The sequence below is a fragment of the Eulemur rufifrons genome, chromosome 6 (assembly GCF_041146395.1).
Source record: "Eulemur rufifrons isolate Redbay chromosome 6, OSU_ERuf_1, whole genome shotgun sequence".
Classification (NCBI taxonomy): domain Eukaryota; kingdom Metazoa; phylum Chordata; class Mammalia; order Primates; family Lemuridae; genus Eulemur; species Eulemur rufifrons.
This window is the reverse complement of record NC_090988.1, coordinates 99,301,070-99,328,479: the sequence shown is the minus strand read 5'-3', so window position 1 is coordinate 99,328,479 and position 27,410 is coordinate 99,301,070. Positions and strand designations below refer to the sequence as shown.

Here is a 27,410-nt window from a genome sequence, read left to right as displayed (position 1 = left end):
GCAAAATAGCAAGACCCGTCTCTATAACAAAATAGAAAAATTATCCAGGTGCAGTGGTACGAGCCTGTAGTCCCAGCTACTTGGGAGGCTGAGGTGGGAGGATCATTGAGCCTGGGAGTTCGAGGTTACAGTGAGCTAGGATCACACCACTACACTCCAGCCTCAGCGACAGCAAAATCTCATTTCTTTAAGGAAAAAAAAGAGTGCTTGATATTTAATGAGCATTCAGTAAATGTTAGCCGTTATTCTGATAGTCATTATTGAATGGGGTAATGAAGTTTGGTTATGGTGAAGAATGCTTCTTTGTGATTCCCAAAGTTAATTGTGAACAGTAGAAAAAGAGAAATGAAAAAGAAGGTACAGACTGATTTGGAAATGTGTGGTGTCCACAGTGACTGTCTCTACTTGCACCCAGCGTGTCCACGGTGGGGGCTGTTACCTGAAAGATGCGTTCACACTCGTCCTTTGCGTTCCCGCTTTTTGTTGAGAAGAGTGGATGAGATTCTAGGTTGTGAAAACACAGCTAATGAGTAAATCAGCATACCAAGTCAAGGGGCTTAGTTATAAACTCCCTGTATGATCTGTGCAGAAAAATAAATTATTGTAAGGATTTTGACTAGGTTACAGTGTCTCAGAAGGCAGGAGAACCAGGGTTGGAGGCCACAGGGCCCAGTCCTGCTGCGAAACGGTCTGGTGAAGCTGCTTGTCCTGGAAACTGCACCCTGTGCTGGACGCCATTGGCCCTGTCTGTGGATGAAATGACTACCTGTGGACACCGGCTGCCTGGCCCTGCTTGTTCCCAAAGTCTGGACTCTGAGGGTGTCACCCGCAGATGCAGGAAAGGCTAACAGAGCAAGTGGCTCCTGTGGGCCACTTGCTGTTCCTCATGAGTGGACCATTTCCCAGCCACAGGAAGGGGGCTCAGATGCTGGCTGGCCAGAATGTATGACAGATGGCAACAGTATGACGAAAATTATTGACAGTTACACCTATAAAACTGAAGAAAGCAATTTAGCATTTATTTACATGGCAAGTGGTAATGCCACTTCCCTGCTGGAATTACCAGGAGAAATCGCCATGTGAATCTCTGCTTTCTGCCCCAACCTCCCTGTAGAAAGATAAAAGAACACATATTAAGTGAAAATCCAAATTATATGTTTGGAAGTCCTTCCTTCCATCAGCTTTTCTGCGATATCACTGCCCTTCTTACTTTTATTCGTATGCCTGATCTTTATTCCATTTCAGGGAGAAAGAGTAGGAGAGAGTTGCACACACAAGAAACGCTGCCTTTCTGGAGTGTGTATAGCAGGGTGCCTGATAGTCACCTGATTGGCGGAAAGGCCCTTGTAAGAAAAAGTAGTGGGTGGTTAGAATAAAGGTTTTTAAATTGGAAAGAATGTACATTCCAAGGTTGTTTTCTTGTGCAAACCATAGAAATAATTGTTCCCTCAAAAAGTTTAACGATGAATTAAGAAGGGATTGTTTGAAAGCAGGTTCCTGTTGCTAGGTTCTGCTTGCCTTTTGCAAACTCTTGAATGCCTGATACTTTCTTCTGTATGTTCCCCAAACTATATTTTTACTGTAAATGATTGTTATTGAAAGGGCCAGCTGCTGCCAGGAAGTGATATTTCCTAGACTGTGCCTGAAAGTGTTAATACAATAAGCTTCCAGGCCGATGCATCCCACTGTGCTGGCCTGAAAACATCAGCTGCTGTTCAAAGGGCTTCACTGGGCTCATGAAGAGATTACTTGGGGTCTCGACTTAGAATGCATGTTTTCCTATGCTTCAAAACACTGTTGGTATTGCTTCAGTTAAAAGTTCCTGTCTAAGATTCTCTCATTGCAAGTTTTAGAGTAACACTACATAAAGAGATGTTGGCAGTTATAATACTAAGTTCAAATCAGTTTAAAAACTGTCAGTAGTTTAGAGGGCAAGTGTCTAGATACAGTCATTCTTTCTTCATTAAACAATTTTACCATTGTCCTTTGTTTAAAGGAACAGGTTCTGGGTAGGCCTTTTGTTAGCTGCAACTTTAGAATAAAATGTTATCATGATTGTCTGTGTTCTTACGCATGTCTCTCTGTGTTTACTGTGCTGCACTGGTGGGCACTGGGTTTTTTTCACGTTAGGAAAACCTCTGTGGAAAGAATGGAGGGAAAGGGAGCACTTGCTGTCCAGAGATGCTGTTCTTGGACAGTGACTCTCATTTGCACACAGCATGGTGCCTGTGACTAAGAAATACACTGACGGCCTCACCTCGGCTCCCTTCTGCAGTCCTCATCCTGGCGGTGCCTTCCCTTCTCTGGAGTTGCCTATCTTCACCACGTCTGTGACTCTACTGGAACCTCAGCCCCGAATTTTATAGTGTTGCAGACACAGCCATGGGGGTGTCCTGCTGCACCTCATGTCCAGAGCTGTGCTCGCCTTTCCTTTGAAGTCCGTTTCTCTCTGTCCTGGGCCTCCCATCCACACCTTAGTCTGTGTCGCCCTCCTCTCCTCTCCTCCTCCATGCCACTCGACACAGTTCTCTCCTCTAGTCTAACCCCCCATGTGCTCTCCCTTTGTGTTCTAGTGTCCAAGCTGGGCCCTCAGCGCCTCGTGCCTGTGTTCCAGACTGTCCCTGTGCTCTCTCCCCTTTCCGGTCCACCCTGCACACTTTATACTGCCACCAGTTTGAGCTCGGCCGTGGCTTTGGGAGTGTGTGTTTAGCACTGATCTGTGCAGAGGGACAAACTCTAAACCCGGTTAGTCTTGCTTTCATGACTCCCCGTTCTGGCTTTACTCTCCTTTCCCACCCTGTTTCCCTCTAGCCAGATGGTCTGTTCACTCTGCCCCTCCCTGCACCCTGGCCCACGAATTCCCTCCTCCCAAGGTGCCCCTCAGCCCCTTGCTCAAGGCCAAAGTGCAACCTGCAGGGTCACCCCTCGCAGGTGCTCTTTCCCTCCCATCCCTGCTGGGATTCAGGGCCTGGCCCAGTCACCAGAGAGGTCAGGGGCCGATGCCTGTGGCTGATTTTACTTTTTATTCCTTTCATTTTTATTCTAGTTTTTTTTAAATGCCACCGGCTTTAATATAAACACATGAAATGTTAGGATTGAGTGTATATCCACATCAGTCTTGAGGAGGCAAAAGAAAATACAAAAAGATAACCTGGGGGATGTGGCCCCCATATTCTTTCCATTTAGGGTTATTGGTTGACTATGTCAGCAGTCCCTTCTGTCTAGCTCACTGCTGCAGTGGTGTTCTGTTATTTTCTGCCCAGCCATTCACTGTTCCCCCTGCTCTACATACCCATTTCAAGTCTGGGGCCATCTGCACACCAAATTTTTGATCTTGGCCAAGATATTTTGCCTCTAAGACTGTTTTGCCATCTATAAAATAGGACTACTATTTACTTCCCAATATTACTTCCCAATATTATTCTCAGATTTAATGAAAACTAACGAAAAGTATCCACCACAGCACTGCACACAAAGTAGGCACTCATTTGCTCTGAGGCATCTGCCCACAAACCCCTTACCACAGCCCCTCCCCAGCACAGTTGGGACTGAGCTAATTCATTCTCTGTGTGGACTAGGTTTTGGTCCTCACCGTGGTGTCTTCCCCCGACGATAACATCTGCACTGGGTTCCGAGTCCCAAGCCACTTATTAACTGAATGACCTTTGCAGCTCTCTGACCTGCCTGGGTCTGTATTCTAATTTGTAAAATGAGGTAATTATGTTTGCCTTACTGGGTTGCTGAGAATAAAATATGATAAAATATATGAAAGTATTTTGAAAACCATAAAGCGTTAAACAAATACAGTTATTGCAGTTTACATCTATGAGTACCTAGCATAGCGTCTTAGAAATATTTTTTTTTGTTCAGCAAATGATTTGAATTAATAGGGCTACTCATTCTTAGCTTGTATTTCTGTTTACTAAGCTTAACAGAGCCACAGTGAGAACATTCCTAATAAACTACCCCTAGTTACAGTTTTGGACCTAGACCTCTGACTCATTCTGAGGTGCCTTCTTGTTAAATTAGAGGGTAGAACTGTTTATGACACAGGGCTCTTGTCAGACTGGTTTGCAAGACTATATAAGCACACAGCCCCATGAGAGCTTGAGAAGACTATAGTGCAGCAGTATTACCTGTCAAAGGTAGTGTATTACTGAGTTAATCCCATACGTCGTCGTGTGAACACCCACACTTTGCTAGATTGTTTGCCAGGGCTCAGGGTTTTCACAGTGATGGGGACAGTTCTTTCCCCTAGGAGGGAGTAGTAGACTCAGGAGAGCGCAGTGAAGCGCTGGCGGTGCTGTGGTGCAGGCAGACAACATCCAGTGTAGTGCAGGGAGGGAGCTGGCCAGGTCACCCTCGCCCGTGGGGGGCGTGGGGGGTGTGGGGGGTGTGGGGGGCGCAGAGAACCTTCCCAGAGGAGGTGGGGTGGTGGAGTGCAGGTTGTGAGGCTGCATTCAGCATGCAGGCGGTTGGGGCGGGGCCGCAGTGGGAAGAGAGACTTCCATGGGAGCACACCAGCGTGGGGGGTGGGGGGGCAACCGTGCTGGTCCTTGGAAAGGGCATGCTTCCCCAGGGAGGCCGTGGGAGAGGCATCGAGGGCTGTGAGATCACAGGAAAGTGGGTGTTGAGGCTGGAAGTGGGTTCTCTGAGAACCTTGTTGTGAGAGGATGAGGATGCACGGTAGAGGCTGGACAGACAGACGGAGGGCACTGCAGCAACAGAGCCGACAGCTGGGAGATGGGGCACTCGAGACGCTTCCTTGGCTGACAATAAATCCTTTCTTTTTACTATTTCCACCAGTCAGTTATGTCGTTTTCTGGTAGGCAGTTCTGAAAACTGCATGAGAATCAAAAGCCTTTACAAGTCCAGTTATATTTCTTACGTTCAGCCTTAACTATATGGCCTTAAACACTAGAGCATTTGTGTTTCCCCACCTGTCAGCAGAATATCAGGATGTGTAAATGTAGCCGTAGACACTCGTAGACCCTCATTCTTTAGCTTATGTTCCTATTTACTAAGCGTAATAGAGCTACAAGAGGAAACCCCTCATAAAGAACCTTTCAGATACTTTTATGCCTAGACCTTTGATTCATCTTGAGAAAGCTGCTTATTGGTTAGAGAGCTCCCCATCTTTGACCTGATGTCTCCTAAACCATGTCAGAGACTAGAAAAAGAAAGCAGCCTGCCCAGTTCTCCTTGGTCTTGTGCGTGCTGAGCTTGCGTTTCCTCCAGTTGTGGCCCCGTGTCTGAGGATACTGGCTGGCACTTTGTGTCAGTGTTCTTGCGCTCCTTCATCCTTCAGAACTGTGTTGTCTGCTAGACCCCAGTCTGGGGCAGTGCTGGGCGCCCTGTTGCACATCAGGCTGCTGCTCCCCAGTAGTGCTTGGTCCAGCCCTGCACACCCAGTCCTGTCTGCAGAACCTTTCTGTGCACTTGTGCTTGACGAAGAGCCTTGGAAAGTGGGCTCAGAAGGCTCACACGTCTGGGCATTCCCAACTTCACGGCATGGGAATAGTTTTGCAGATTGCTTAATCACATGTGAAAGAGTTGATTGTGGCATTCTTTGCAGAATCGAAGTGCTCATGTGAACTAATGACAAGCCTGAAAAATGCTAACTAAAACTGGAACTAAATCAGAGAAACCTTGTGCAAACCCTAAGGTTTTTAGAGAGAATTGCTAACCTGTAAATTGTGAAGCAGTTCCTGAGTGGTGGCAGTGTGATATCATGACATAATAAGAAATATATGTTTGGACTAGGCATAATGGCTCCCACCTATAATCCCAGCAGTTTGGGAGGCTGAGGCGGGAGGATCTCTTGAGCTCAGGAATTTGAGGTTACAGTGAGCTGTGATCGCACCACTGCACTCCAGCCTGGGTGACAGAGCGAGACTCGTCTCTAAAAAAAAAAAAAAAGTGCATATATACATATACACACCCACACACACAACAGATATCCTTTGACTCAGAGATTCTAAGATTTTTATCCTACAGAGACACTTGTCACATGTGCAGAATGATGTATGTACAGTGTTGTTCCTTGCCATGTTATTTGTAATAGCAAAAGATTGGAAGCAGGAACATAAATGTCCATCAACAGGCGAACGATTAAATTATGGCATTTGGACTCAGTGGTACTCGGTGCCGCTGTAGAAAGGAAGGAGGACATTCTGAACTGATAGGGAAACACCTTCAGGTTATATCCTTAACTGAAGAAAAACAAGGGGGAAGGAATATTTTTATGTATATATGCATTTTTAAAAACTCTGGGTAAACAAGAAACCTATAACTTAACTTTAGTTACCTACTATGTGGAGGAGTGAACGGGGCTGGAAGGTAGACTTTTATATGTATACCTTTTTTAGCAATTCAAAAAAATTAAATAATTTTTATAAAGATTTGTGTAAAGAAAGAAAAAGATGTGTCCTAAGACCCTTATCCTTGCTGCTATCACTGTTTTTAAAGCTTGTAGGACCAAAACATACCTGTAGAAATATGGGTTATACACTGTCCTACTGATGGCTTTAGACTGTCAAGTTCAAACAGGCATTTTCTGATTTCATACTTTGAAGACATGATTCAGTAATTTCTTGGCACCTGCATAGGTCTGTGAAATGAGATGCTTAAAAATGAAAAATATTTTATACTCCCATAAGCGTGAACAATGCCAAAAATCACATACTTGCTTTATTGGAACTTTGAGGAATACTATAAATATAAACTGGATGTCAGGGTACTTCATTTTATGTTTTTTATTTTCTAGTGTTTTTAATTTATCTGAAACTCTTTTAAGCTAATTTTTTTTTTTAAATGTGATGCAGAAGGCTGTCATGCCTATTCGAATCAAGGGTTTCTGCCCTCAATTTATTATTTCATTGCTTTGATTCTCCCCCTCCTCCCAAGCTGAGTTAATTTTTTGTTTTGTTTTGTTTTAGAGATGGGGTCTAGCTCTATCACCCAGGCTGCAGTGCAGTGGCTGGATCACAGCTCACTGCAGCCTCAAACTCCTGGGCTCAAGTGATCCTCCTGCTTCAGCCTCCCAAGTAGGTGGGACTGCAGGCGCACATCACCTCTCCTAGCTAGTTTTTTTTTTTTTTACTTTTTGTAGAGACAGGGGTCTTGCCACTGCCCAGGTTGGTCTTGAATTCCTGGCCTCAAGAGATCCTCCCGCCTCGACCTCCCAGAGTGCTAGGATTACAGGTGTCAGCCATTGCACCTGGTAAAAAATTTAATTAGAATGTTTTTTTCTGTGGATTTTTCACTAATATTATATATTTGAATTCTGAAATATATGAAAGATACATTCACATTAATACTTCAGGTTGTTCTGAAACATGCATTCTAATATTTCAAATTGTTCTGCTTATTCTAAGGAATGGTTTGTGTTTTAAGTACTAAAATGCTAGTAACAACCCAAACCAGTTTGGTTTGGCTTTGGTTAATGGGAAGCTAAAATAAATAAATAAAAGCAAAAACAGTTTTGTTTGCTCTTTAGCAGAAAGATAAAAATACATGAAGCAAAACTTATCCTTCACTCCCATGATGAAATCACAGTTTTGCCTAAAAGAAAATGTCTTCCAAAGAAAAAGGAATGAAGCTGCATCATGCTACAACATGGATGATCCTTGAAAATACTGTGCGAAGTGAAAGAAGCCGGGCACAGAAGGCCACATAGTACATGATTCCATTCATATGAAGTGTTCAGAATGGGCAGATCCACGGAGACAGAGCAGATTGGTGGTTGCCAGGGGCTGAGGGCAGGGAGGATCGGGGATGATTGCTAAGAGGTGTGCGGATTCCATTTGGGGTGACGAAAATGTTCTGAATTAGCTAGCAGGCATGTAGCATAACATTGTAAATACGCTAAGAACCACTGCTGAATTGTACACTTTAAAATTAAGATGGTGAATTTTATGTGACTTTTATCTCAGTAGAAATTTTAAAACATAAAATCAGTATGGTCATTTTTTTTATGAATTTGAATCATGTTAATTTAAAATACTGGTATAAAATATTGACATCACTATTTCAGTTGCTATAAAGTAATACAACTTCCAAGAGTCAAAAAAAAAAAAAAAAAAGTTAAATTTTCAAGAATGAGAGAATTTCAGAGCTGGTGGGCCAGGTGGATTATAAATTGTGTTTATGTTACTGCTGTCTGGCAGTGCCACTGTAGCTGGTGAACAGACCACATCCTGCATCACCATTTTCAGGTCTGGCCTTAAAGAATGCAGATTTGAAATTAGAAACACACAGAATGCGTCCTCCTTAGTTGCTAGGCCAAAAGTTAGGAGAGAGGCACAATGCATTTTTAACCTGTTCATCCATATATTTAAAAAAACAATGAGGGCTTCCCCCCCTTCCCCCGCCTTTTATTCTGTTCCACATCAAAATTGCATTTGGTTTTTGACAGAGTAAGTTCAAGCTGTCCTAGTAGTGGTGGGCTCCTTATCATTTAGCAGAAACTGAATGAGTTCCGGGAGACGGGACCAGGCCTGGAGGCCAAGTGTTGGTAACAAGGACCCAGTATTGGGAGAGATAAGAGGCCAAGGTCACACAGGCTCTTAGGGTGCTCAGATTTGTTCATCCCTGAGAAGAGCTTGTGAGCATGAAGAGGGGAAAACAGGCCATGGGCTCCCAGTACGCGGAGACTGAACACGAGACCATTCTGGGAAGAATTCTGTTAGCAAAGGTGAAGCCAGGTGCAGGGTAACCAGGAATCTATAAAGTTGCCCATGGACTGAACCATGAGTGCATGTGTGATCATTTTCCACTTTGTGTGTCAGAATGCTTTTGCTTGAAGAAAATGTTACTATTGAGAACTGAATGGGCTGGGCCTGGTGGTGGCTCATGTCTGTGATCCTAGCACTCTGGGAGGCTGAGGCGGGAAGGATGGCTTGAGCTCAGGAGTTCGAGACCAGCCTGAGCAAGGGTGAGACCCCATCTCTACTAAAAATAGAAAAAATTAGCTGAGCATGGTGGCGCACCCCTGTAGTCCCAGCTACTTGGGAGGCTGAGGGAGGAGGATTGCTTGAGCCCAGGAGTTGAAGGTTGCTGTGAGCTATGATGACATCACTGCACTCCAGCCTGGGCAACAGAGCAAGACTCTGTCTCAAGAAAAGAAGAAAAAGGCCAGGCGCGGTGGCTCACGCCTGTAATCCTAGCACTCTGGGAGGCCGAGGCGGGTGGATCGCTCGAGGTCAGGAGTTCAAGACCAGCCTGAGCAAGAGTGAGACCCCGTCTCTACTAAAAATAGAAAGAAATTATATGGACAACTAAAATATATATATACAAAAAATTAGCCGGGCATGGTGGCGCATGCCTGTAGTCCCAGCTACTCGGGAGGCTGAGGCAGTAGGATCACTTAAGCCCAGAAGTTTGAGGTTGCTGTGAGCTAGGATGATGCCACGGCACTCACTCTAGCCCGGGCAACAGAGTGAGACTCTGTCTCAAAAAAAAAAAAAAAAAAAAGAAAGAAAAGAAAAAACAAACCTGAGTTAACATTTGAAAGTATTTTTTAGTAGCATGGCAAAAATCAACCGGTCAGTCCCATGCCTGTCAGCCATGTGCATTTGAGGAGCAGACGGGCACACAGGTAGTTCTGTGGAAGGAGGTTTGTGGGAGCCGCTTTCCTGGGTCAGTGGACTGGCACGTGGACAGTTTGCTCTTTTTTTTGGTGGTTACAGTTGTGTGTGGGTAGAACGAGGGGAAGGTATGGTTACAAAGGTTTTGTAGATTAATAAGCCAGGAGGAATAACTCAACTCAAGTGACGTGTTCCAGGTCAGAAAGGCCAGTTGTTTTCAAACGCAGAAAGATTTTAAAAATACGGCCGGGCGCGGTGGCTCACGCCTGTAATCCTAGCACTCTGGGAGGCCGGGGCGGAAGGATCACTCAAGGTCAGGAGTTCAGGACCAGCCTGAGCAAGAGTGAGACCCCATCTCTACTAAAAATAGAAAGAAATTAGCTGGACAACTAAAAATACATAGTAAAAATTAGCCAGGCATGGTGGGGCATGCCTGTAGTCCCAGCCACTCGGGAGGCTGAGGCAGGAGGATTACTTGAGTCCAGGAGTTTGAGGTTGCTGTGAGCTAGGCTGACGCCACGGCACTCTAGCCCAGGTAACAGAGCAAGACTCTGTCTCAAAAAAAAAAAAAAAAAAATACAAACAAACAAACAAAAATAGATGCTTCCAGGTTCCACCCTGGAAACGTTGATCCGGGAGCGAGAGGGCCACCTGAGCTCCCCAGGTGGTTTCTGCATAGCCAGTCTGCGCAGCACGCATGGAGCCTGTGCTGCCTGAGCACGGGCGGGTCCGTATGTTTGGCTAAAACCAGAGCCTGTGCATGTGGTGCACAGTTTTTCATAATAGGCAACATTCTGGTTTTGTGTGTGGGTGTTCCTTTGGTACCATTGCTGTCATTCAGGCTGCGCACATTGACTGGGTCCCTCCTGTGTGCCCAGCAGTCACCGCAGACATGGGCTTCTGCTGTCCAGTGTGCGAAGTCGTCTAGCAGGGAAGACAGCTGAGCTGGAGACTGAAGTGCAGAATGCCAGTGGGGGGTGTGAGCACCTATCCAGGGACCTGTCCACATGTGCAGGAGGCTGAGAAGGCCTCTACAGGAAATGGCTCCCACGCTGTGAAGGGAAGGGTGGGTGGGCGCTGGTCGGGGAGATGGCAGATTCACAGATGCATGGCAGGGGGACCGCCATGGTGTGAAGGCCCAGAGGGGAACAGAGGACCTGTTGAACGAGGTGTAGACTTCTTGCGATTGAGGAGCTGAGTGTGAGGCACAAAGTGACAAGAGGAGCAGGGTCAGAATGTGCGGAGCTGACTTCCTCGAGCTGCTGCCCTGCCGTCTCCTGTGCACGGGGAGCTCCCTGTGTCACCTCATAGGACTGGGAGGATTAAATGGGATAATCAGTGTCAAGTGCTGGGGGCAGTCTGGCAGAGAGTGAGTGCTGCATTAGTGTTTGTTATTACTTCTCATTAGTAGTAGAAGGTATTAGAGGAGGTTTGGGCTTGACCCTAAGGGCCCTGGAGAGTTTCAGAAGGATCTTAAGCAGAAAGGTCACAAGGTCTGATATGTTTTAGAGGGTCTAGGGAATGGATTGGAGGGAAGAAGGAATGGAGGCAGGGAAGAGTTAGACAGCTTTTATAGTGGGCAGAGGAGACACAGCAGCCGGGACAAGAGTGGGCAGGGTAAGGGTGTAGAGAAGTGGATGGTCCCAGAAGACAGATGCTTGAGGGTAGAATTAACAGTCCTCAGCACTTGGTTACTGTGGTGGGAGAGCAGGGGGGCGATGCGATGTCCGAGCGTCTGACTGGGACAGCTGGGTGCTGCTGTCTGCTGAACAAGGGCGTAGGAGGAGCTGAAGATTGGGCAGGAGGAAGATGATGAGCTCAGTGTGGGGAACGTGGTTCGAGTAGAGATGTAAAGTGGGCAGTGGGACATCATCCAGAGTGGGTGATGGAAGCCCTGACAGAGAGCGGGTTAGGCAGGCGCGTAGGGTGAGCAGTGGGCATGAGGAGAGCGGGGAGGAGGCGGTGTCTGCAGGTAGGGAAGGCCCGGCGAGGACGGCTGCAACCAGGAGGTGGGTGGGTGTCGTGGCCAGAGCTCGTTCAGGGGAGCAGTGGAGGCTGAGAGTGTGGGAAGCAGAACTGAGGCCTGAAGGACGGGCTCTGGGGGAATGTTTCTGAACAAGTCATGTGACATTTGGACAATCTGTATTCTGGTCATGTCCTTGAGTTTTAACGTTGTTTGAAGGAGGTCTACTTTTTTTAGTACTAATACCTACTTAAAAATTAAAATAACAAATATATAAATTGTATCACTTTCAACCCCCTTTCCCAACTGTAGTGGGTAACCAGCATTAGCAGTTTGGTGTGTACTTTCTATATTTTATCTCATATATATATATATATATACACACACACACACAGATAAGTGTGTGTTTGCTTTTAACCCAAATGGGGTCATATTGAAATACTGTTCTGTACCATGTTTTTAAAATTCAATGTTTATTTAATTGCTTAATGCTAAGTATGAGCATACATTTTGTCAGTATATATTTCTTATAGAGAAACTGACAGGGAAAAGAAATAAGATACATTGGAACTTTTAAAATGTTTATCTCTTGCTTGCAAATAATGCCCCGTGATTGAAAAGCCAGTGTCATTTCCATCACAGCAGGTTTGAGAGTTCAGTGAGATGATGAGATGATGGATCAGAGTATGCAAAAGTGTAAAGTTTATGGTTTTGTTTCCTAGTATCCCTCTGTCTCTCTGCTCCCATCATTAGGATGTGAGATAAATAGGTGGGTAGATAGATGGATGCTTATTAGCATACTTTGAATCACTAGGGGTTCAAAACATATGATTTACTCATTAATTTTAATATACAAACTTCCAATTTTCTCTTTATTTCAAATTTTTTTTTTTTTTTTTTTTTTTTTTTTGAGACAGAGTCTCACTTTGTTGCCCAGGCTAGAATGAGTGCCGTGGCGTCAGCCTAGCTCACAGCAACCTCAAACTCCTGGGCTCAAGCGATCCTCCTGCCTCAGCCTCCCGAGTAGCTGGGACTACAGGCATGCGCCACTATGCCCGGCTAATTTTTCTATGTATATATTTTTAGTTGTCCATATAATTTCTTTCTATTTTTAGTAGAGACGGGGTCTCACTCTTGCTCAGGCTGGTCTCGAACTCCTGACCTTGAGCGATCCACCCGCCTCGGCCTCCCAGAGTGCTAGGATTACAGGCGTGAGCCACCGCGCCCGGCCTTTATTTCAAATTTGATACTCTTTTAAAACATGATTGAGGCAAATAGCTTCTACTAACTGAAAATAATAATGTCAGTTAAGGCAGTGCTGAGACGCTAGCGGTTTTGCCCACTCTCTGTTCAGGGCCCTCGAAGTCTGTAGATAGGACGACTCCTACAGCCTTCAGCGTGAAATCCGGACTCCAGCTGAGGTCTGAGAGGGCTGCCCACCTCTAGCCTCTCCTCCTTCCTCCATACACAGTGCCTGTGCCCCTGCTCTGCTGAAGCCCTTCTCTCTTACCTGATGCCTTCGTGCCTCTGCGAAAGCAGCTCTCACTGACCAGATAGTTTGTTCAGGATTCAGCTCAAGTGCTGTCTCCCTCAGCATAGCTTCTGAGAAGCATGCTCATCTCCCATCACAGATGGCGTCCACTCGGCTCTCCCTCAGAGGCTGTGGGGGTTGTGGCCAGCTTGTCTGGTCTGTAGAGCACCCTGCGGTGTGAACAGGCCTTGCCTCCCTGTTCCAGCGGCTGACATAGGCTAGGTGGGCCACTATTTCTTGATCGGATTGTCATATCCAATCAAGATGGAGGTATAAACTCATGCTTTGGGCACCTCTCCTCCAAATGTAGCGGTGAAAATAGGGAAACAAACCAGAAAATGTAGCCGGGTCTCCAAACAAGGTAAATACCCTCCAGTACAGAAACAGACTAGGAACCTAGCATGAGCACGAGTTGGCTGGATTTTACTGGCCTGCTGAGCTCCAAGCTCCAAGCAGGCAGTGTTAGTAGAAAACGTGGTTCCTGCAGGGCAAGGGTCATAGGTACTAAAGTGGTCAGTGGGATTAGAACTAGATTTAGATACTTCCTGAAGCTGGGGGTTAGATGAGGTCTCTCCTTATCTAAGGCCATTCTCCCCTCTGCAGATTGGGGCTTGATAAGAATGTTGCAGTCCTAGGGAGGGGAGAAAGCAAGGCCTGGGATGAGCCATGCTCTTCAGTGGTCTCCAACAGGATCTGCACTGTCCATAAGATAACTATGCAACAGAACCCTCAGTCACCATGGAAAACCTAGTTCTGGACTGAGGCCTTGGAAGGCTTAGAGTACAACAGCCACAGAACACTAGTCATGCTGCAGTCTAACCTGCAGTATCATTGTATTAGCAGGTGGAGCCCTTGGGAGATGATTAGGGCATGAGGGTAGAGCTCTTGTGCGGGGGGATTAGTGTGCTTAGAAGGAGACCCCAGAGAGACTCCTTGTTCCTTCTGCCACATGAGGACGCAGAGAGAAGTCTGTAGTTGGACTCTCACCAGACAGAATCTTACAGCCTCAAGAAATGTGAGAAATAAATTTCTATTGTTTATAAGCCACCTAGTCTATGAGAGTTTGTTAAAGCAGCCCAAACGGACTAAGACAGCTAGGCAAAGAGAGTGCCAGCAACATAAATTCCTGTTAAGATGAGCCTAAAACCCAAATTCCGTAATACTTAAAGATACCTAATACTAAGACATCCTCACAGAGTCAACTCCTCACCGAGCTGTACATTTTCTCCATCTGAAATTTATGGACAATCTTTTTAAGATGCTTAAAAAGATAACTTAATATACATGGCAACAAATTACTCCCCCCGCCAAAAAAAGCAGAAGTGAAACAAGAGCAGGATGGTATGACCAAAATAAAAATGGAAACCTAGTGAATGAAAAAGTTACTGGCTAGGATGATAGACTCTGGACTGGACACAGTCAAAGACAAAATTAGTGAGTTGGTAATTACTTTACAAAATTGACCCAGATTGCAGGTACAAGGGGGACAAAGTAATAAAAATTCAAGGCCCCACATTCAGGCAGTTCTGGAGCCAGCTCTGCCCTTTTACTTCATGGTTATGTGAATCATAATTGCCTTTTAAGTTAAACTAGTTTGAGTCCAGTTTTTTTCCACCTGGAACAGAAAGAATCTTCCAATACAAGATCCTGTTAATAAGAAGACACTGTCTCATTAACATTAGGTATTAGGTGATCTGACAGTCAACTAGAGATAATTACCAAGGGAGATGTAAATCAGGGTATTCGATATGATTAATATTGGCGTAAATGAAAGAAATCTCTGAAACTTAGGAAGGAAGATGAACTTGAAGGGAGAACATGGAAAGGGGACCTAGTGATACAGTTAGATATTTGTCCCCTCCAAATCTCATGCTGAAATGTGATCCCCAGTGTTGGAGGTGGGGCCTCATGGGAGGTGTTTGGGTCATGGGGGCGGATCCCTGATGAATGGCTTGGTGCCCTCCACGTGGTAATGAGTGAGTTTTCCCTCTGTTACTTTGCCTGAGAGCAGGTGGCTTAAAGGAGCCTGGTACTAGCACTCCCACTTCCTCTCTCCAGTGTGATCTCTGCATACACTGGCTCCCTGTCTCCACGAGGGGGAGCAGCGTGAGGCCTCAGCAGAAGCAGGTGCTGGCTGCATGCATCTGGTACAGCCTGCAGAACCGTGGGCCAAACAAACCTTTCTTTATAAATTCCTCACCCTCAGGCGAGTATTCCTTTATAGCCACGCAAACAGATTGAGACACCTGGTCTACTCAGCTGCCTTTCTCTGCTCCTTCTCCCCGCCACTCCCCAGCCAAGAAGTCCCCTTCTGAATGCTCCCTGTTAGGTCTTTAAGGATGTGTCAACACTTGACTGAATATCAGGTTTTAAGACACATTTAGGTGATTTTTATTTAGGATTATTTTCTTTATGTTTGCAGGCATGCATTGAAATACTGAAATGAAGAGTTGCTCCTGTTCTTTAGCCAGTTGTATGCTCTCAGGAGCAGCCTTGTCTCCAAAGCTCACCGTATGACATGTATACACACACACTCACACACACACAAATATATATATTTAATTTCAGTAAAATATACGTAACATAAAACTTACCAATTCAACCAGTTCAGTGAATGGCTGGATTAGTTTAGTGAAATGTGTTCCCTTTCCGCACCCACATGTTCAGCTCCCAACAGGTACAGCTGTGGGTGTGCCTGGTCACCCTGCCACGGCAGCGGTGCCGATGCTGCAGCTCTCTCCCACTCTCTGACCACTAGGCAACTGTGAACCCCCACAAATTGTTCTGTTTTCAACAATGCCGGGGTAATTACAAACCAGTTCAGTCAAATTGTAGCTCCTTCCAAGGCATCGTTTCTAAAGTCAGTGTTTGAGATTTGTTCCCACCCCAGGAGGGCTCCTTCCAGCTGTCTTACTCTCCAGTTTTCTCCTGTGAACTAGCCAGCCTGCAGGCTAGGCTGTGTCGTCATTGAACCCACGCATCTCGTTTCAGTTGCCTTTCACCAGGACCTCCACTGTTCTTGAATGCACCTGCACCTCTAGGTTTGAACTTCACTGAACTGTTGCAAATGAAGTTAGTGCCCTTGGGAAGAAATTAAGAGCTATCTCTCGTTCTACCTGCTTCTCCCGGGGAAAATCTCTGAACCAGGGCTCTGGAGCTGGGGGTAGGAACTGTGGCAAGTTTCTCTCTGAGTGACACGCCTGCTCTAGTTGTTGAGCACTAGAGCAGCCGGGGGTCCTTTCAGCTGCCACTCCAGCCCTGGAACAGCACTGCCTCACAGAGCCAGGGCACAGACAATCAGAGCCCCAGTAATTTCGCCTGCTACAACCAAGGATGAGCCTCTTCCAGAGTGGAGGCTGGGCAGAGGTAGGAAGCCCCCACCCTCAACTGCACTAGCCAGGATGTAGCATTGGCACCAGGCAGCTAAGGCAGGGTGGGAACCACTGAAGTCCTGCCCCTCCCAGAAAGAAAGCCTGGCTGAGAGCTGGAGGAGAGGGTCCCTGCATTGTTGGTATCGGGGACAAGGGGCCCTGCATTGTTGCTGTGGGGGACAAAGGGGCCCTGCATTGTTGGTCTGGGGGACAAGGGGCTCTGCATTGTTGGTCTGGAGGACAAGAGGCTCTGTGTTGGTGGTTTACGAGACAAGGGGGCCCTGCATTATTGATCTGGAGAAAAGGGGGCCCTGCGTTGTTGGTCTGGGGGACAAGAGGGCCCTGTGTTATTTTCTGGGGGACAAGGGGGCCCTGCATTGTTGGTCTGGGGCACAAGAGGGGCCCTGCATTGTAGGCTGCAGCAATCTGGAGTGGAGTCTGTGTTGACCTGGGAGGGGGAGACAGGGAGCAGTCTTGGTTTAAATACCACAAACTCTCACCCTGTCTTACTGAATTTTTGTAGATTTTTCTTTTCTTTTTTCTTTTTTGACGTTTCTTCATTTGCTGTGTGCACTTAGAACCATTTCCAGAGGCTTTGAATAGTAGTTTTTCTTACCATGTTCACCAGTATCCCTGGGGAGCAGGTCAGCGGAGCTCCTTATGCTGCTGTGCTAGCAGTCGGTCACTCACAGTCATGGATTCTCGCAGTAGTAGTAGTAGTTTGGAAGAGAAGTTAAGTAAATTAAAGTGGCCGTTAGCTTACCAGGTCTGAAAAGTGCTCCTGAGTCCCCTGAAAGATCTCGGTACCTTATATGCCTCCTCATCCCTCGCCAGTTTTCTTACCTGGAAATGACAGCATTTAAGAAAAAATGAATATGCTTAATATCACTCTTTTCCGTTGTCGACTGTAACAGGACTGCTTGCTGCTTTCATCCCCATGGATGAGCATTTCAGTTCTGTGTTATGGCTCAAATAGGCTTTTGTGGGTTAGCCTTGTAAAATCAAACCAAGGGAAGGGGTAATTTCTGTAGTAAAGCTGACTTTGAGTTGCAAAGGATTAATTTATAAATTCACTTTAAGCATACCACCTATTTGTAAACTGATTTTCTAGAATTACCTAATTTAACCACTTTTCATATCTTGAATGTCTTGATTGTCAGGTTAACCTTTATCCCTCCTTTGTCTTTTAAAGAAGAAATACTTAAAACCTAAAGAAACATGGCAGATGATTTTACTTAACTTCTGTTTTGTTCCATTGAAAAACTGGCAGAAGAACAGGAATTCATTTCTCTGACTCAGCTCGTCCGTGGTGTGCACGTGAGGGTGCTTGTTGTTGGGGTTGGAGACTGACGCACAGTGGAAGCTGGGGGAGGCGGTGCTTGCGTTGCTCTTCCTACTCACGTCCTCTAGGAACTCTTCTGCTTGACTAAAGAATAAGTCATCTTAGACCTTTCCTCTATGCAGAAGGCTTACCAGCATTTGTGATGAGTCCGTTTTTTACAGCTGACTTTGAGCAGTTTAATTCAGGCTGAAGGATTGGCCTTGGGGTACCATCAGCCTTTTTCCCAGGGGACTCTCCAAAGCCAGTGGTCTTCCCCAGAGGAGATTCAAGACAGACAGAAAAGGAGGCCGGGCTGGGGTGGAGGCATTCTGGGCTTTCTTTCCTTTGCTCTTCTCAGCAATTCTAGGAGTTGCTTAAAAATGTCTTCATTCACTTCATGTCAGGATCCTTGCTCAGGAAAATATTGTGGACTGCTCTGGCCATTGAGAAGGTGACTTGGATTGCCCTTTGTCCCCTGCCGTCTGAGTGCCCGGGCCCGGGGTGGAGGGAAGTCAGATTGAGTTGGGTTCTGATTTATTAGATACCGGGTGTGGTCTTAGGCCAGTCGGTTGATCTCCTCGTTCTCTGGAGGGTCACAGAGATCCTCCCCTACACCCTGTGACGCTGCCTCCGTGAAGACTGTAGAGGCTTGGTGGAAGTCTGTCATTAGAGGTTCTCTTTTTATTTATTTAATTAATTTTGCTATTTTCTAGGAGTTTGCAGCACTTACTAAAGAACTCAATGTATGCAGGGAACAGCTCCTTGAAAGGGAAGAAGAAATTGCTGAACTGAAAGCAGAAAGGAACAACACCAGGGTGAGCAGGTGGATCTTACCATTTACCGTTTGCCTCTGGAGTCAGTATCGGGATCGGTGATGCTGTCTTAGAAGGAAAAGACAAGCACTATGGTTTTAAACACATTTGATACTATTTCTTACTAAGCAACTGGGGTAGATCAGTTGCATTAATTTGTGATGAAAATTAATGATATTTTAATACATTTGAGAGGAATTTCTGTAACCTTCTACTGAACTGAAGGGATTCAAACTTGTTTTACCATAGATTGTAAAGGAGCTATTGGCCCCAAATTCAAATGTGAAAGTGTTAGGTCACTAAATATGAAATGGTCGATTCTGAATCAAAAGTTTATTATATCTCAAGAAGCAGTACAATTAATCAAAGTATGTGCCTAAACTATTGACATAGTTTTGCCATCTTAACGGTAGTTTGCTTATGCCAGCAGTGGAGAAGCCTGCAGAGCAAGTGGCAATGAAATTGAGAAAGGCATTTTCCACAGCTTGTTGAGAATTGAATAGTTTTCCTTGCAAGTGGTCCAAAGCCTGGAAGAAGTGGTAGTGAGTTGGTGCAAAGTCTGGTGAATATGGTGGATGAGAGTTTCTAAGTCCAGCTTCTATAGTTTGAGCAACGTTGTTTGTGCAACACGTGGTCGAGCGTTGTCTTACAACCGCATTGGCCTGTCTCTGTTGACCAGTCTTGGCTGCTTAATCGCAAGCATCCTCATCATTTTGTCCAGTTGGTTGCAGTAGACACCCACTGTAATCAATTGACCAGGTTTCATAAGTTGTAATGGATAATACTAGCGCTGGACCACCAAACAGACACCATTAGCTTTTTCATGAATATTCAGTTTCGGACTGTGTTTCAGCACTTCATCTTTATCCAGCCATTGTGCTGAACGCTTATGATTATTGAAAAGAATCCATTTTTCATCACACTTAACAATATGGTGTAGGAATGGTTCGCCTTTATGTTGTGACATCAAAGACAGGATGCTTCAAGACGATTTTTCTTAATTCACGTGGAACCCGTCTATCCAACTTCTTTACCTTGCCAGTGTATTTCAAATGGTCTAATATTGTTGGAATAGTAACATCAAACCTTGCTGCTAATTCACACGTAGGTTGAGATGGATTTGATTCCACTACAGCTTTCAGCTTTCAGCTCACCATTATCCACCTTGGTCTCAGATTGCTCACGTGGCTCATATTCAAGATTAAAATCACCAGAACAGAGCTTCTCAAACCATCGACATACTGTGCGTTTATTAGCCACATCCTTCCCAAACACTTCCTTGATACTTCCCGCTGTCCGCGCTGCCTTGGTTCCACAACAGAACTCATGTTCAGAAATAACACTAATTTTTAACTTATCCGTGGTTTCACAAAATTGCCCTAAAAAAAAAATTTGAAAGATAATCACAAGGCAAACTGTGTATTTAAAAGACTGAGGATGTACCTTCACAATAAAAATAAAACAAGAAGTGTCAAAGTGAAATGTCAGAGACATCAACTGTCAAATTTAGTACTTAAGAAAACTGGACCTTTCATACTCAATAACTTCATAAAAGTGCTTTTTAAACGTGTCTTTCTTTGGCCTTTTGTTTCAGCTGCTGTTGGAGCACTTGGAATGCCTCGTCTCTAGGCATGAGCGGTCCCTCAGGATGACCGTGGTAAAGAGACAAGCTCAGTCCCCAGCAGGCGTGTCCAGCGAAGTTGAAGTGCTTAAAGCACTGAAGTCATTATTTGAACACCACAAAGCTCTGGATGAAAAGGTGCCATCAGCCACGTAGCAAGTGTTGGTTTGTGCGAGTTCTGGGTGTTGGGCAGGCTTCACGTGTGTTTGGGGAACGCTTATTTTTGGAGCTTCTTGAATTCTTGCAAACAAATTTTCTCTCTAAGATAAAAGGGTTCTATACCATTAAAAATACTAATTGTCATAAATATGTTAAAATTAATTAATTCTGTATATTGAATTGCTAAGAATTTGGTAATCTCATTTATTTAGGGGGGAAGCTTTTCTCAAATTTAAAATTTAAAGCCATTAAAAAGGACGTTTTCTTCACAATAAGATCAATGAAAGAAAGTAATGATATTCAGGCAGGCTCCTGTGGCTCAAACCTGTAATCCTAGCACTCTGGGAAGCTGAGGAGGGAGGATTGCCTGAGTTCAGGAGTTCGAGACCAGACTGAGCAAGGAGGAGACCCTGTCACTACTAAAAATAGAAAAATTAGCCAGGCAGTGTGGTGTCTGCCTGTAGTCCCAGCTACTCTGGAGGCTTAGGCAGGAGGATCGCTTGAGCAGAGAAGTTTGAGGTTGCAGTGAGCTAGGATGATGCCACTGTACTCTACCTGGGGCAACAGAGCAAGACTTTGTCTCAAAAAAAGAAAAAATAAAAAGAAAGTAATGATAGTCTATTATGTTATGGTACACTAATACTAGGATAACTATACAGTAAGAAAATTAAGCTGGGTGTGGTGGCATGTGGCTGTAGCCCTAGCTGCTTGGGAGGCCAAGGTGGGAGGATCGCTTGAGCCCAGGAGTCTGAGGTCGCAATGAGCTATGATGAAGCCACTGTACTCTAGCTTGGGCGACAGAGGGAGACCCTGTCTCCAAAAAAAAAAAAAAAGAAGAGGAAGATAAATAAATACATACCTATGCATGCTAACTCAACCCCTTTTATTTTCAGGTGAGAGAGCGGTTACGAGTAGCACTTGAAAGATGTAGTTTGTTAGAAGAAGAATTAGGTGCCACACACAAAGAGGTAAGCTTGAGATATCATGTGATGTGAATTGAGAGATTTTTATTTTTATCCCTAAATTTTAAAAGTATGAGGACTGTAGTAGTGGATATCAGATGTTATTTATCTTTTTGACTGAGGACCAACCTATCCAGGTCATTTTAAGTACCAGTAAACTAGACTTTTATTTCTTAAGTACCCATTTGTACAGTAGATAATAAATTCCATTTTAAACGATCTGGCTATATATTGGTTGGATAACATTGCCACGTGCTTTACTTTTATACTGTGTTTAGCAGTTTATAGTAGTATTTTTCCAAAAGGAATTTTGCCGTCTTATTTCACTTATGTAAAGTACTTTACTCTCATATTCAATTTTTTGGTTTTAGCTAATGATTCTTAAAGAACAGAATAATCAGAAAAAAACACTAACAGATGGAGTGGTTGACATAAACCATGAACAAGAGAGTACGCCGAGTACGAACGGAAAGGCAAGTCTTCAGGCTTTCTCTGTATACTAATTTCATTTGTCCATGGTAAGCGTGTTGGCTGTTTTGAAAAGCTGTTGCTAAAGCACTGGCTTAAGCTTGAGAGGCCATGAGAGTTGTGTAATCCAACAGATTGCATAAATCAGTTTTGATTTTACCTGGTTTCTGGAAGTATTTTACAGCTAGCCAAACAAGGCTATTTAAGGATTTTTTTTTCCCAGCAGAGATCTTCCGATGGTTCTTTAAGCCATGAGGAAGACCTTGCGAAGGTACTTGAGCTCCAGGAAACCATAAGCAAGCAGTCAAGGGAGCAGAGCCAGATGAAGGAGCGCCTGGCTGCCCTGTCCAGTCACGTGGCAGAGCTGGAAGAGGATCTTGACACTGCTAGAAAAGATCTCATCAAATCTGAAGAAATGAACACAAAATTGCAACGAGATGTCCGTGAAGTAAGTGATCATAGAGACCTGCAATATTGTCATTAAATGGAATATTTGGGGTGTTTTGATTAATTGAATTTTTTTTTTTTTTTTTGGCTCCTTTTGTCCCTTACTCTCCCAATTACTTTCAAGCTTTGGATTATTGTATAAATGATATCCAAAAAAGATTGCTAGGAGACTGTGACAGGCTGCCTCCCTAGTTTTGTGGTGAAATCCCCTGTCCCTTTAAAGGTAGAGGAGAGTGGCCCCACTGTCTGGCTGTGGCTGGAGAGCGGGCACCACCGTGTGCCGTGGGATCAGGCACTGCCCTCGTGGAGAGTCTTCGTCTGTATGGCTTCTAGGCCGGCTTAGTTTGTTCTTCATTATGTTCACATTTCCTTCCGACACACACTTGCTCTGGCAGGTGCTTGGTAGCGGCTGTGCTGTGAGCATGGCCCTGTGTCAGGGTGTCCTTGGTGTCCTTTTGCTTTCCTGACTTCTGCTCCTTCACACAGTGTGTCGTGGTGAATGTCAGTTGTCAGGATCATGGTGTGAAACTATGGTGAGGTATATTCATTTCTGACAAACATGTCTGCATTTGTAACTGTCTATGAGAAACTGTTAATATTCAGTCATAAAGGAAATGAGGGCTGGATGCTTTCTCTGGTGTTCCTCCTGTCACTCACTCACCTGTCCTTTGTATCCTCTTAACTGTGTAATATACATAGAACAGGCTGACTTACTGTTTGGTAGCCTCAGGTGAGAATTCAGAACAAAGAAAGATATTTACATATATTGCGTAACCTATTAGGTAATATTATTTGGCTACGGCAGGAGATTATGTGGGAGAGATCAATAATGCAGAGAATTTTGAAATTCTTTTAAGACCTGTCGCTTTTAATATTAAGACTTTGCTAACAGTCCCTTGGTAAACAATGAAGGACCTAAAAATCAGTGAATTGTGGGGTGGAAGAGAGGTACTCCACCTGCAAAGCATTGTGGTCCTACTTTCTAGGGGTTGATACATGTGGGATTAACTTCAGTTTTGCTACAGACATTAGGTGGTTCCATCCAATTAAATTAAACTTTGACTTCTGCTTGCATTTGTTAACACACTTGTATGTTGTGATTATATGAGATTTCATCCAACCTTTTCTCTAGAAAATGAGTTTTGTGTCTTACTACTTTATCCCTGTCCTGTGTGAGACCATTTATATAACACAAGGCAGACCTAGGCTGCATCTTCATTGCAGATGCCTTCACCTCCTTGAATTCTTGCAATATTGGGATATTCTGTTTTATATACTCTTTTGTAATACTGTGTAGAAAGGGATAAGCTTGGTAAACTGAGTGGCTTAGTATTAAGGCAGACGAGTCTTTGTTAACTTTATAGGTGAATATTTATGATATTTGAGGTAGTGGTACATTTTCATTCAGATTTCAGAAAATTGACATCTGTATCAGTTTAATTTTGAGGACACTAATTTTATATTTGATTTGAAATTTAGGATTTAGTCGAGTTTTTTCTCTCTGAAGTATCATAATGTTTTATGTATTAATTATCTATCTTTTTCTCCTCTGAAATACCTATTTTAGGCCATGGCCCAAAAGGAAGACATGGAGGAGAGAATCACTACTCTTGAAAAACGCTACCTCGCCGCACAGCGTGAAGCCACATCTGTGCACGACCTCAATGATAAACTTGAAAATGAAATTGCGAATAAAGATTCTATTCATCGGCAGGTAATGGGTTTTATGTACCTTTGTCTGGCTTTTGTTAATTAAGTCAAAGAAAATTTTTATAACCTTAGAATATTATGTTCAAGAAGTGTGGGTTACTCCAACGTAAAAGTTTTGATTATTTATTAATAGGATTTGATTTAACCATTTTGTGGAGCTACACTCCTTGGTTCTTTCTTTTGTTTTAATTGAAAGTTAGCCTGTTGCTTGTTAGCATTTTTACTAAAGGAGCAGAGAGTGGCAAAGAACTTCAAGGCGTGGGCTGGTTGCTAGTACCTGGGAACGACACCATCAATGGCAAAGTCAGAAATGAAGTCTGTGATAAGAATTTGTACCTCCTGTGGTTTGGTAAACCACAGTCACTCCTGTTTCTCTGTAGTCTGGGATAATCAAGTTAGCGAGAAAAACCTAAATCAGGCTTCTTGAAAATAAAGTGTTTGGTATTTTATAAAGTGTATTTGGTACACTTTTGTGTATAATTAATGTAATTCATGAAGTACGTACAGTGTGGTATATTTTTTGAGGGTTATTTTATTTTTTATTTTTTGAGACAGTCTGGCTCTGTCACCTTGGCTAGAGTGCAGTGGCCTCCTCATAGCTCACAACAACCTCAAACTCCTGAGCTCAAGCAATCCTTGTGCCTCAGCCTCCAGTGTGGCTGGGACTACAGACACTACACCCTCACGCCCCGCTAATTTTTTCTGTTTTTTAGTAGAGATGGGTCTCACTCTTGCTCAGGCTGGTCTTGAACTCCTAAGCTCAAGCAATCCTCCTGCTTTGGCCTCCCAGAGTGCTAGGATTATAGCACTCTGGGAGCCACTGTGAGCCACTGTGCCTGGCCATATTTTTTGAGGGTCTTAAAGCATAATGTGTTATCTGCACACAGAAAAAGAGGAAAGCTGCATGTAAATAAATTGTAACCTCTCAGGAACCTGGACTTACAGATGGTTTTTAGAATTTTTTTTTTTTTAATAAGAGACAGGGTCTCACTCTATTGCCTAGACTAAAGTACAGTGGCCTGATCATAGCTCACTGCAGCCTCAACTGCTAGGCTCAAGGTATCCGCCTGCCTCAGCCTCTCGAGTAGCTAGGGCTACAGATGTGTGTCACCAAACCCGACTGATTTTTTTTTTTTTTTTTTTTAAGACAGAGTCTCACTCTGTTGCCCGGGCTAGAGTGAGTGCCGTGGCGTCAGCCTAGCTCACAGCAACCTCAAACTCCTGGGCTCAAGCGATCCTCCTGCCTCAGCCTCCCGAGTAGCTGGGACTACAGGCATGTGCCACCATGCCCGGCTAATTTTTTGTATATATATATTTTAGTTGGCCAGATAATTTCTTTCTATTTTTAGTAGAGACGGGGTCTCACTGTTGCTCAGGCTGGTCTCGAACTCTTGACCTCGAGCGATCCACCCGCCTCGGCCTCCCAGAGTGCTAGGATTATAGGCGTGGGCCACCGTGCGTGGCCCCGACTGATTTTTTTTTAATTTTTGCAGATATGGTGTCTTGATACGCTGCCCAGATTGGTCTCAAACTCCTTAAGTAATCCTCCACAACCTCCCAAAGTACTGGGATTAGAGGTGTGAGCCATCACACTCAGCCGTAGATTTTTTTTTTTTTTCCAGCCTTTTTTTAAATTATCATTTTAAGTGACAGGATCTCACTATTTTGCCGAGGCTGGCCTCAAACTCCTGGGCTCAAGAGATCCTCTTACTTCAGCCTCCAAGTAACTGGGACTACAGGCGCGCACCATCACACCCAATTTTAAAATCTTTTGTTAAATTTTTTAGAGTAAGAGGGTTTTTTTTAAAAGAATAATTATACACTTAAAAAATAACTAACATTTCATTAGACATACTCTGGGAAGATCTATATGAAAAAGGAGATGAAAGCCATATTTTCTTTTACATGCCCATGGCAGTCTGCTGTAAGCAATGTTACTTTCAAATATGGGTCTGATTATTATTTTTTTTCTTTTTCCTAATCTTGATATGGGTTTGCCTTTCCTGAGATGATTTTTTAACAAGGCTTAATACCAAATTCTTCTTACCTGAAATTTGTCAGTAACAATGAGCAAACTGGCTAAACATGGTGGCTCACTCCTATAGTCTCAGCACTTTGGGAGGTTGACATAGGAGTATTGCTTGAGGCCAGGAGTTCAAGACCAGGCTTGGGCAACATAGTGAGACCCCGTCTCTATGAAAAATTTAAAAATTAGGTGGGCGTGGTGTTGGGCACCCTTAGTCCCAACTGCTTGGCAGGAGGATCGCTCAAGCCCAGGAGTTCAAGGTTACAGTGAGCTATGATCCTGCCACTGCACTCCAGCCTGGGCAATAGAGCAAGATTCTGTCTCTTAAGGGAAGTAAAAAAGAATGAGCAAGATTCTACAGAAAACTAGTTTTCCTTAGTGTATACGAGCCTTTGGTTTTTTGTTAAAGCTTCTTTGAAGCTATTTAGGAAAGGCAAATACTTTGGCAAGAGATGTTTTGCTCACTGGAATCAAGCTCTAGAAGGTGGGCGTGTACCCCTGGCAGCGAGGAAAGCCTCACCTGGAAGCAGCTACCAGAGCTGTAGTGATGCCCTTGTAATGAACTCAGTCTGTGTCTGCCTTCGGTTTGTTTCAATCTGTGAGAAACAGTTATGGCTAGATTTGCCACATTTTGATACTTTGCTCTCATTTCATAGACCGAAGATAAAAACCGCCAGTTACAAGAACGCCTGGAATTGGCGGAGCAGAAGCTGCAGCAGACTCTGAGGAAAGCCGAGACGCTCCCCGAGGTGGAGGCGGAGCTGGCCCAGAGGGTGGCGGCCCTTTCCAAGGTGGTGTCCTGGGCTTAGTTCTGGATTAGATGGCGGGTTTGTGATTGTGATCGTGGTTTGTTCCTGTGCCTCACACTGTGACCTCAGTGCACCTCAACCCATGGAGCAGCCGGATTTGTTTTTAGGGCTGTTTGCTCTGAGATTGGGGTGCTTTTTCAGCGTCAGACATGATCCTTTTTGTTACCCATAAATCTCCCTGCAGTTTTGTCAGGTGTATGCTGTTTGTCCACCGTCTGCGTGGTCTAGGAGTTACTGCTTTTTAGGGTCATTTTAGTCACCATCTGAAAGCATAGGCCAGAAGCTTCATGTAAAAGAAGGATAGTTTTTCTCAAATAGGAAATGATAATTAAAATAAATTTGTAATAAACAGATGAAGTAGTTTTGTTTTGAAAATTACTTAAAAATATGTTTCTAGGTAATACTGATTCATTTGTTCAACTCTTGGGTATGTGTGTTCAAGACACAGTCCCTGTCCTCCCACGTTCTCACCACGCACGTGGGAAGAAAGCAGGTAGGGGCCGTGTCAGATGAGGTAGTAGGTACTCGAATGCGGCAACCCACAGGGGAGCTCTGGGAGCAAACCAGCAGCCTCAACTCCACAGGGCAGGCTTCGCCCTGCAGTGCCGGCGAGCTTCCGCCGG

General features: G+C 44.5%; 1 protein-coding gene across 3 annotated transcripts in view; it reads left to right on the top strand.

Annotated features, from left to right (window-relative positions):
• The window catches only part of PPFIA1 (PTPRF interacting protein alpha 1), a 93,483-nt gene that overhangs the window by 17,168 nt on the left and 48,905 nt on the right, over positions 1–27,410 (top strand). For all 3 annotated transcript variants that reach the window (XM_069471709.1, XM_069471707.1, XM_069471708.1), the window contains exons 3-9: positions 18,487–18,588; positions 20,180–20,344; positions 21,259–21,333; positions 21,699–21,800; positions 22,022–22,243; positions 23,810–23,956; positions 26,635–26,769. In XM_069471709.1, the coding sequence (XP_069327810.1) occupies positions 18,487–18,588; positions 20,180–20,344; positions 21,259–21,333; positions 21,699–21,800; positions 22,022–22,243; positions 23,810–23,956; positions 26,635–26,769 (948 nt within the window). The remainder of the gene's footprint in view (positions 1–18,486; positions 18,589–20,179; positions 20,345–21,258; positions 21,334–21,698; positions 21,801–22,021; positions 22,244–23,809; positions 23,957–26,634; positions 26,770–27,410) is intronic.